This window comes from Colossoma macropomum, unplaced genomic scaffold (assembly GCF_904425465.1).
Source record: "Colossoma macropomum unplaced genomic scaffold, Colossoma_macropomum, whole genome shotgun sequence".
NCBI lineage: Eukaryota > Metazoa > Chordata > Actinopteri > Characiformes > Serrasalmidae > Colossoma > Colossoma macropomum.
The window spans coordinates 24,215,703-24,227,383 of NW_023494803.1; the positions used below are offsets into that span (position 1 = coordinate 24,215,703).

The 11,681-nt window shown below is 39.1% G+C and overlaps 1 protein-coding gene across 1 annotated transcript; it reads right to left on the reverse strand.

The window, feature by feature from the left end:
• Window positions 1-967: 967 nt before the first annotated feature.
• On the reverse strand, window positions 968-11,673 carry cfap99 (cilia and flagella associated protein 99). Its single transcript, XM_036592552.1, has 16 exons — window positions 10,979-11,673; window positions 10,766-10,886; window positions 10,520-10,664; window positions 10,239-10,333; window positions 9,651-9,763; window positions 9,203-9,380; window positions 7,470-7,550; window positions 6,689-6,757; window positions 6,322-6,408; window positions 6,103-6,191; window positions 5,375-5,579; window positions 4,080-4,221; window positions 3,712-3,863; window positions 3,380-3,585; window positions 1,406-1,595; window positions 968-1,116 (listed from the first exon to the last, which is right to left on the reverse strand). Exons 2-16 carry the CDS (start codon window positions 10,871-10,873, stop codon window positions 1,003-1,005), a joined length of 1,974 nt encoding a protein of 657 aa, XP_036448445.1. The 5' UTR covers window positions 10,874-10,886; window positions 10,979-11,673; the 3' UTR covers window positions 968-1,002.
• Window positions 11,674-11,681: the final 8 nt, after the last annotated feature.

Below are 11,681 nucleotides of genomic sequence, written 5' to 3' on the forward strand. Positions count from 1 at the left end.
AGGAACTTGGCACATGGAGTTGTAAGATGCACGTTAGGTGGATCTTTCATGTTTTTGAAAGCATCTGAAGCCATCTGTAGTTCACACTAATTGAATGAAATGCCATTATTGTATACGTGAAACATGGAAATTTGGGCTCATAAGATGGAATCATGTTATTTTTTTAAGATTATTTTACTGGCAAAAAAAGTAACTGGCCTAGAAGAAAACACTAGCTGCATTTCAAAACATTTCTACATTTATAAGACAATTTTTATTATTTCTTGAGGATGGTTTTAGATTGGGTTTTTGTTAAACAAAATATTACAACATGCACATATCAAATGCATTTTCAGTTGAAATGTCATTAAATTTGACTTATTACTTTCTGTATTTTCTGTAGATGTTTCTTAAATATGTACTAAGCTAATTGTTCAGTGTCTTACTAGACTAGACTATACTGCAGAATATAAGTTGCACTTGCAGCTTGGAGATTCTTAATGGAGTGGAAAAAATACATTTTTTCTTTAGACTGATTAAAGATGAATATTACTTAATGGTTCTAGGTCTGGAATGTTGCATGATCATGAGGGAAGAATGCTTACAGTGGTCAGTGAATTGGCACATCAGCAGTCTTTTTACTGCTCTTGGCCTAAAAGTATGTGAATGATGCAGAATATACCACATAGTAAGTCATGCAGCTGACAGCCTTTCATTTCATAGTGGTAGTTATTGTGCAATACTTTGTTTTTCTCTTAAGCAGAATTATTTTGTAGCAACTCCTTCCATGTACATGTATTTGTTTTTTGCAAGTCATGTAATTTTGTTTCTCTTTGGTCCAGAATAAACAACTGTAACCACCTGCTTTAATAAACTGTTCTTTGTAACATGAAAATATTGATTATTAGCCTTTCATGATTTTTGCTTTCAAACTGTCATTAACACAAGACAGAAATGCACGTACAAAGGTAGATTTTCTAGACACTTTATTAAATTTCCTCATATAGATGATGGGAAAAGGTCTTATGTAGCTATGCCATAGTTCTGGCCTGAAGTGTTCCTCCTGGATGCTTCTTTTTGGACTTGCCTCTCTAAAGCCTGTTCCAGCTGCAACCAGTGTTGCTCCTCCAATGCCTGCTGCTCAATATGGAAAAAAGAACTCAAATATGATATCCAAAAAAAAAAGATTTCCTAGATATGAAAGTCTAGGTCTAGTCTTGGATTAAATTGCAGTGCTAGTGATGACTTTACACTGGAAACTCTTTTTAGCCTAGGCACAGACTTAAACTAGGTATAGACAATTGGCCCTAAGAGTACTTGTAGGCAAGCATGTCTGTCAGTGGTCTGGATGTTAAAGGGCAATTCTATGCATACATAGAATGTGATCATACTGAGAACAGTATAATGAGCATTAAGCCTTCCTCACCTTTTCTTGGATATAGCTCTTGACTTTCTGAGTAGCTATCTGTTTATTTATGTTCGCTTTGGCATTTTCTCTCTCCCTCTTGTTCTGTCTCTCCTGCTGCTTCATCTCCAGGGTCTTCTGCAGGGCCATCACTCTTTCATCCATACTGACTGCCTCCTGTAGCTTCAGTCTTTTTTTCTTCTCCTCCTGCCTGTTTTATACACAGGCAATCATTTACACATGTTGAACTAATTATATCAGTTTTTTCTAATGTTTAATATTCTGATAAAGTTTTTATATGTATGTTGATCCAGTAGCTTAACTACTGGCAGTGCACATAAGACAAAGGACATGGCAACTGGTCCCCATAACATCTTTACAAGACACTTTGTCATTATGTGATGTTATAACCAGTACTCATGGGTAGCCACAATTAATTAAAATATTTAAATTATTTGTCTAATTTAGACAAGCAAACTTATCAGACATAGACTATATGGCCAAAAGTATGTCGACACCTGACCATTACACCGAAATGAGCTTGTTGGATAGCCTCCACTCTTCTGGGAAGGCTTTCCATAAGGTTTTGGAGTGTGTTTGTGGGAATTTGTACATTCAGCCAAAAGAACACTTGTGAGGTCAGATACTGATGTTGGATGAGAACGCATGGCTTGCAGTCGACATCCCAATTCATCAAAGTGTTCACTGGAGTTGAGGTCAGGGCTCTGTGCAGGCCACTGGAGTCTCTCTATACTCGTCAAACCATGTCTTTATGAGCTTCACTTCTTGCACAGGGTGAAGTCATGCTGGAACAGGAATGAGCTTTCCTCAAACTGTTACCACAATGTTGGAAGCATATAGTTGTATAAAATGTCTTTGTATGCTGTAACATTAACATTGCCCTTAACAGGCACTAATGGGCCGAGCCCAAACCCTGAAAAACAGCCCCAGACTATTATCGCTCCTCCACCAAACTTTACTGTTGGCACTATGCATTCCGACAGGCAGCGTTCTCCTGGCACCTGCCAAATCCAGAGTCATCTATCAGACTTCCAGATAGTGATGTGATTCATCACAGTCATGTGATCCCTCCAGTGGTGGCATGCTGTACACCACTCCAGCCAACACTTCGCCTTGCGCATAGTGATCTTAGGCTTGTGTGCAGATGTTTGGTCATGGAAACCCATTTCATGAAGCACAGACGCACAGTTCTTGTGCTGATATTGCTTCCAGAGGCAGCCTGGAATTCTGTAGTGAGTGATGCAACAGAGTATAGATGCTTTTCGCATGCGATATGATTCAGCACTCAGCAGACCCACTCTGTGATTTTACACGGTCCACCACTTCGTGGCTGAGCTGTTGTTGTGCCTAGACCAGGGGTGTCCAATCTTATCTGCAAAGGGCTGTTGTGGCTGCAGGTTTTTCATTCCAACAAAGCAGGAGCTCACATGATCAGCTGTTTGAAGACTGAGACCAACTGATTAAACAAGTAGAATCAAGTGTGCTTCAGCTTGTTTGGAATGAAACCCTGCAGCCACAGCCCTTTGCAGATAAAACTGAACGCATCTGGTTTAGACGCTTCCATTTCACAATGATACCACATACAGCTAATTGGGACAGATCTAGCAGGGCACCAAACTAACAAAGTGACTTGTGGCAAAGGTGACATCCTATGACGGTGCCACATTTAAAGTACGACTCATTCTACTGCCAGTATTTGTCTATGGAGATTGCAAGGCTATGTGCTCGATTTTATACAGCTGTTATCGGGTGGCTGAAACACCTAAGCTTAATAATTAGGTGGGGTGTCCACATACCTTTGACCATATAGTGTTGCTTATAGTGAGTAAACAAGCCAACTACACTGTCACTTCTTTTTATTAATTGAAAGTAATTTTACTTTGGGGGCCCATTCATTTCTTTTTGCAATGGGACTCATGATATCCTAGTTAAACCACTGGCTGGTCCTGAACTTCAAAAAAAAAGCGTAGTTACTTTTGTGCAGTGGCATGTCGTGCTGCAGTCCTGCACATAGAAATGGTATCCAGCTGCTCCAGCAGTAGCTGCTCTCTGCTCTGTTTCTCCTCATGGATCCTGTGCCTCTTCTCCTCCTGCTCCCGCTGCTCCTCCTCCCTCAGCCTGGCCAAGCGCTCCCGTAGCTCTACCAGTGACATCTCGCATAGCAGTTCATGACCTCCTGTCTGAGACATGGCAAACAAAGAAAGACAGTCAGTGGTTGTCAGATCAGATATTTTCTTCCTCACTCTGTCAGCCAGTATAGAGCTCATACAACAGCATTACGGTGTTATGTGTAAGATGGTAAGCACCTGTGTATCATCCAGAAACCTCTGTCTGTTATGAGGCACAGACTCAATAGCTCGAATCTGACAAATGAGCTCGAACTTGCGGCTCAGCTCAGCCTGGGCTTCCTCCAGTGCCTGCCGAAGGAGCTCCCTGCTCTGCTCAGAAACCTCTTTCACTGCAGCACACAAGGAACAAGCTGTGAGACAGCCTCATATCTCTTATGAGAAGGAGAAAAAAAAGTTCTGCAATGTTAGTTTCTACTGGTCTATTCATCAAGAAATGTTCACACAATGTAAAATGCAGCTGACATTTTCAAATTATGTGTTAAATGTTTTCTATGCAGTAGGGTCCAAGTAAAGTTTTCCCAAATTTTCTTATCATTTTCACTTACCAATACGTTGTTTGATTTCTTGCAGTTTGATTTTGGCAGCTTTGGAGTTTTTGTGCCCACTAGCCACCTGCTGCACCAGCTCTCTCATCTCCTCCTCCTCCCTCAGACGTTTCTCTGCATACTTGCGCATCAGCTCTGCAGTCTATACCAATCGCACACAAATACATCACTTTAGGGTTAAGCAGAGGTGGAAAATTTAGGTCCAGAAACTAAAAAACCAGCCCAGGATTTTGTTCCATCTGCCTGGACAGCTCTAGTTAGCCAGGAATAGAGCAATCCAGGCAGTCAGAACAAAATTCCTAAAGAGGATCATACTTTCTGAACTTGATTTTTGGTCTGTCACAAAAAAGCTTTACCCACATCACAATAATTTGCTCACAGAGAATCATTATGCATTAAAAGACCCATAGTAATGAAAAATCTCAAAGAAGATCTTCTTAGTATCTCCAGAGTTTCTTCTAGACCAGGGTTTCGCAATCACTGTGCCATTGACCACAAGTGGGCGGCGAAGCAAAAACATAAAACGTTTTCAAATGTTAATCAGTATTAATACACGTCCTGCAACAATGGTGCACTTAGGCAGCTTTGTTTTTTCGCCCCTTGCAACAAAATTCACTCCGCCTAATGTTTTAGTTGTCCACTCACAAGCGAGTGGTGTAAAAACCTGATGTATTTTCTGTTCATTGATACACGTCACATATCGTGTGAGTAGGCACCCAAACATAACCGTATTGAAAATTTGAAAAAAATAACATTTTAAGCAAAAAAGCAAAAGAGTTTTGATTTACTATGGACCTTCATGCTTTCTAGTGTTAACTAGGTGGGCCTTGAGGTTGAAATGGTTGAGAAACTGTTCTAGACAACGATATCAGATCAGAGATCAGATGGAAAGACAAAAAGGAGACTCCTGCTGCACAGACATTTCTCCTGAGCCAAAGACCTCAGTGATCTCATACATGTCTCCTCTTGAGTTTCAGTAGAGATCTCAGTAAAGCCACACATTGTGCTTAGATTTGCCAAGATAATAACACTCATGTTTATCTATAGCTGAACTAAAGATATATATCAAATCAAAATATAAACCATTTCTCAGCTGAGACTAAGAGGCTTCAAGTTTTAATGCTGGGAATACCTATTATATTTTTATCATGCCCCCTTTGTAATTGATGCTAATTCTCTAAGGAGTTTCTATCAAAGATCAACATTTCATTGAGCATTAACATTTTCCTTTAGGAAGTACACATAATCTTGGTTACAAAACTGCGATACCAACAGATTGACTAGAAGGCATTCACCTCCTCCTTTTTGAGCTGGGCTTTGTGCTGGTTGAGCTCTAGCACACGCTGCCGTGCCAGCAGAGCCTCCTCGTAGCTAATCTTCCCCTCCAGTCTCCTGCGCTCCACCTGGGCCAACTCTTCCTGCAGGTCCTTCTCCCTCATCTCTTTTTGCCACTGCAGGAATGCAGAGGGCTCATTTGCCCCCTGCATCAGACGCTCAAGCCTGGAAACACAAAAGCATTTAACCATATTACTCAAAACGCAAACAATAAAGGGGCCAAACGCCACATTATGTTTTATTCCCGGACGTCCACGTCCTTAGAATTGAACTGCCTGTTTTTGCCTTTAAGATAAGTCAACGATCTCTGCTGTAATTGGCTGTCCCCTACACAAGTGCAGACAGGCACAATAAGTTTAAAAAGCAATCCAAGTTATGGAAATATTGAGTAAAAACTACTCATTTTAAAAATATTCAGGCATTTTACAAAACTGCTAAATTGCTGCAGACTAACTCATTTGATCATAGTGGTGACTTCACCATAATGAAGAAATCAGAGCTGTAAATATTGAGTAAAATAAGTAAAAATAAGTAAAATATTACATTTTCTACAATATAACAATATGTACAATAAACACAAACAACCTCTTAATACACAAATAATGAACTCCTGTGAACTGATTAGTTTAATAGTTGGGTGTGTATTTATTACATCTTCTCATTTCAAGCTAAGATGAGTTGACAGTACCTATTCAGCTCCTCTTCCATCTGCCGATTATACAGTGCTCCCTCCCGCAGGATAGCTGTTGTGTTCAGTCTGACGGGTAAATTGTTCATCTGTATAATTTTGAAACGAATACAAAGACTAACACAATATTAGATACACAGTATGGTGTAGTACAAAACTACACTTCTGTAGAGTTGTAGGGACAAGTTGCCCTTTAACACTATGCCCTTCTTACTGTACCTTTTGGGTGGCTGGGGTCCCGGAGGAGTAAACACTGTCAAATTTGAGTTTGGAATCGAAGTTTTGCTGAATCTGGGACATTGCGTTCTACCAACAGAAAGAACACATCGTCTCTTGTATCAGAAACTTATTATCAATTAATATTTTTTTAACTGCTCTTAAAATCATTGACAGGCACATAATGTATATCCTGTCTGCCCTGTGATGGACTGGCGACCTGTCCAGGGTGTATCCTGCCTTCCGCCCAATGACAGCTGGGATAGGCTCCAGCACCCCACCGCGACCCAGAAGGATAAGCGGTTTAGATGATGGATGGATGGATGGATAATGTATATCCATAACTGCAGCACTCCAGTGACTTTCTTACCTGTGTCTTTTCAGACTTCTGTGAGTTTGCACATCGGAACTGCTGAATATTCGCTTCATACAGGACTTGCTATGAGTGGTAGAAACATAAAGAAAACACACTTATCAATACCTGTACTACAGACAGAGTTGAAGGGCAATTCAAAAGTTTTTTCAAAAGTTCTGCAAAATTAAATTAAGATGTGAAAAAGCCATTCAGAGTGGTTTGATGTGAAATACTCTGTTCTAGATAAACTTAATGAGTCAGAACTGTTCAGAGTAGTAATGATGGGAACCAGATATGCAAAGGGGTTAATGCCTCTAAAAGCCACCCCAAAGAATGCTGTAACATGAAATGGTTAAATAAATGAATAAAAATATAAAATATATTTATGGCCGAAAGGTACATGCAGGGCTTTGTAAAGTAAAACAGCCCCCAGAAAAAACATTGCTTCAGATTCATCATTATTTTACCATGATCAGCATTGCATAGAAAAAATTAGAAGACATGTGCAGGTTCACTGGTGGTCACCTGGTGGAACCTGAATTCTATATTCTATAAAGAAAATTTCTATATTTGTATTGCAGACATCGCAAGCCCTTGTTCCAGTTATCACCACTGCCAAAGAATTCTCTGCTACAAGCAATTTTACATCAAACACTCTGAATGACTTTGTTCATATCTCAAAGCCAGAGCTTATGCAAAAATAACAGGGATTCCCTTTTAACAATATTTTAATGCACTGTAACAGTAGCTTTGGTATAGTAGCTTTAATAGCAGCTCCTCATCCATAAGGTCTGACCTGTGCTTTCAGATGATTCTTCTGTTTGATGTCCTCCAGTAGTTGCGGCTCTTTTGGAGCTCTATGGGTGCTCATTGGTACCTGAGTAAAAAAACATTGTCTGTAAAATGGCAATCAAGAGACAGTAATAGTAATTACATGCACTTCAAATAACATATAAGCAGCATCCATCATATTACATCCATCATACAATTATTAGGCTCAAGTAATAATAATAATAATAAGTTACATTTATAGCGCCTTTCACAAACCCACAAACCCGCTTCACATAGCAAAAAAAAAAGAAAAAAAAAATTCCTAAGCAGTAAAGGAGGAAGAAAAATGCTGATTAAAGAGAAAATCTTTAAGTCAGATTTGAAGGAGGAGAAAGAAGAGCAGTCCCTGAGGGATTGAGGAAGAGAATTCCAGAGTTTGGGGGCCACGGCACTTAAGGACCTCCCTCCCAAAGTGGAAAGTCTGGTGCATGGGACAGCAAGTAAGTTATTACAAGAAGACCTGAGAGAGCGAGAGGGAGTGTAAGAGGTCAGCAGTTCTCTGAGGTAGGGGGGAGCAAGGTTATGCAGGGCTTTGAAAGTGAGTAGTTAAAATTTAAACTTTATACGTGAGGGGACCAGTAGCCAGTGTAGCTGAAAGAGAATGGGGGTGATGTGAGTTGCACGCTTAGTATGAGTGAGAACTCTAGCTCCAGAGTTCTGAATGTACTGTAGCTTTTGTATAGACTTCACGGGGAGACCAACAAAGAGGGAGTTACAGTAGTCAATACGGGACATAATGAAGGCATGAACCAAAGTTTTTGCATCATTATCGGTCAGGAACGGGCGAAGACGAGCAATGTTACGTAAATGAAAGAATGCAGTCTTAGTAAGGAACTTGATATGCAGATCAAATGTAAGTGATGGGTTAAGTAAAACACCAAGATTTCTAACAACAGGTGCAGGCTTACGAGCAGGCCATCAATACTAACTAAAAAATTGGATGATTTTGATAGTAAAGGTTTAGGGCCAACCAGTAAGACTTCAGTTTTATCAGTGTTTAGCATGAGCAAGTTATTGTGCATCCACAGCTTTAAATCAGAAATACAATCAATTCAAGTAGCTTTAAAAGGGAATTCCAACAATTTTTCAAAATTTCTGCATAATAAAAACATTGAGCTGTGAAGTCATTCAGAGTGGTTTGATGTAAAATGTGTCCATTGTAGAGAAACATACCAACTCTTTACAGTCGTGGTGATAGAAACCAGGGGTCATGATGTCTATAACGCAAATATAGCTATTTTATTTACTATCCAAAATGACCAGTTAACCTACATGTCTTTTGAGTTTTTATATGCAATGCTGATTGCCGGTAAAATAGAGGCAAATCCTATTTTGTAAGTACTATTTTGCCTTATAACACCCTGAATGTTCTTCCCCGCCATGAATGGACTAAAAAAACGTTTTAATCCGAAATCTTATCACAAAACTATCGAAAAACAATGTCTCAGACATCAGTCAATGCGTTTGTATCCATTTCACGTAATCATTTTCTGTGAGGTAGCTTTTAGAGGCATTAAACACTTTAGATATCTGGTTCCTATCACCAACACTGTGAAAAATTCTGACTTAGCCATTTTCTCTAGAGCTGAGCTTTTTACATCAAACCATGTTGAATGATTTTGTTTACATCTTAGCAATTTAATTACGTATAACTTTTGAAAAAATGATGGAATTCCCCTTTAAGGAGTTGATGCTGACTGGCTTGGTTTTCTCCTGCTGTGGAATAGGCTCAGGAGCAGGGAGTGGACGAGGTTTGGGCTTCGTCAGATCAAACTTCTGAGGTTGTGTGCACTTCTTAGGGGATTTCCTTGGCAGACTGCCTTTGGTCATTTTCTTGCTTAGGTAATCTAGCAGACCTTCGATCTCAGCTCGCCATCTAATGGGGAAGACAGGGAGAAACTGTAATCAGCATTATCAAGAAAAGAAGGCATCATTGCTATCATGCAGCTTTTCCTCTGCAGTGTAAGATCTATTTTAGTTGTTTAAATTCTTGATCATATTTGTGTTATATACAAATATATACATATATTAGAATTCTGTGCAATTACAAAAACCTTTGCACCTATCATCGTTTTAGCACAAAGGAGGTTTTCTACATGAAAATGGATCTACATGAATCTACACTGATCAGTAGCCTTGTATTTACCTCAGTAATGGAGTTATCCACTTGTGTTCTACGTAGTCAGCATCATAGATCTGACTCCACTCCCCATGAATCCAGGTGGTGAGATTGGTGACACTGAAGAAAAAACTAAGGAACTGAAAAAATTACAATATGTTAAGCAATGTATAGCATACATGCTGTGTTTTAGAAGTATTAATAGTTGTGACATCACGAAATCAGTGAATTCAAAACAAGCTATTTTCAGCTTAGTCTCCATATATGGAGAGTAAAGGACAAGGACATTTTGAAACTAAATATAAACAAAACATGTTTATATATTAAATTAATTTTTAAAAATTAGGAAAGTTTGTTTTTCCATGATATGGACCCATTCAATTTTTGATATATATGTAAATTAAATTATTTATAAAATATATTGCCAAGCTCTATTTCCCAGGCATATTAATGAACAAAAATAAACCTGTTTGAATACGGTAAAAACCTGTAAAGATATAAGAATGAATAAGCTGGAATGTGTCTTAGTCCAGTTACTGCAAAAAAATGAAGGTCATGTTGTTCTAATGCACACGCCCTGCTATGTGATAACGCAGTTACTGTGTAGCTTCTTACCTTGTGCATTTTTGAGGTGTCCAGAGACTTGATTATTCTACTGAACTGCTCCAAGCCCAGATCTTCAAGATGGAACATGGCAAGGTAACACACCACTGAGAAACCAAACAACAGAGCATAATGATTAAAACTGATGCAAGCTTTATTATATGGCAAAATTATATTTAACACTTTTAGTTGTGATGCACCCTGATTAGATGATTTCTATAAGTTATTTATGGTAGGTGACACTAAGAGTGATTTTTAAAAAATCATTCTACTGTAAATATAACAAAGCTTACCACCAAATTTGTTCCGATCAGCTTTGAATAAAGATTTCCCATTCTGATCATAAAAGACGTTGACCACAATATCCAAAAGCCTTCGGTGCACAACGCATCCATAAACTGTATCAGTGATAAAGGTCTGATCAGCAGAAGGATGGTTCTAGAGTGCCAAAGAATGCCACATATGATCAATGAAAACAAACGTAGGAATTTATGACACTTTACATTTCATATAAATTTATCTCTCATATGTAAGAATACCCCAAGGGTCTTGGCAGAATCCTCTATAAAACTGTCCACACTCTGTTTGTCTGGCTCATACTTGTCCAGCAGTGTGATGGCCTCTCTGACAAGCTCGCTGTAGTTCATCCTGAGACCTTTTCTAAATGAGACCAATACAATATGAACTGAATTTACATATTTAAGTTTTAAGCATATTAATTCTGCACAAACTAAACGTTTTTAAGAACTTACCTTCCAAACACTGCAGGTTATGTCTGAAACATTGCTCTTATAACTGACGAAATGCTGCCAGAAGCATTTTCCATTTTCTGCACCAGGCCCGTCGTGCAAGGTACAATGTTTTCCTGTTGCCAAGCAACAGTGGGGCGTTTCCCAATTTCGGCACTTCCTCACATGATTTCATTCTTCTTTTATTCACCCACTGTAGCGTTAAAAATACGCGTAAAATGTATTTCGCGTTCATAAAAAGTGCGTGTGCACACTGATTTATTTACTGATGCTTTGAGGGGCCTGGACGATTCACGAAAACAAGAAGGACCTCTGACACAATGAAGAGAGGAGTTATAAAGAAGCATTTGGCAACCCAGTCCATCCTCTCTCGCTCCAGTCCGAGGCTACTTCCGCAGATCATGCGCGTAACAGTGATGGTTCAGTTCGACTGGGTTTACCGAACCGATTCCTTAGAACCGCCCGTTTCAGTGAATCAAACTTGCGCTTGAGTGATTCATTGAATCAAAAGTCAGTCAGATTTATTCTTGTCTACCTCATAAACAACAACGACCACCACAGCGAATGAGTCTGATGTCCGCTATGTCTACACAAACACAACAGAGAGAGGACGACAGCCATTTACAGAGGACAAATGTGAATTCGAAGTGAAATCAATTCAATGATTTATTTCATAATTTTATGTGGCTGCCTTTTGATAGAGTAT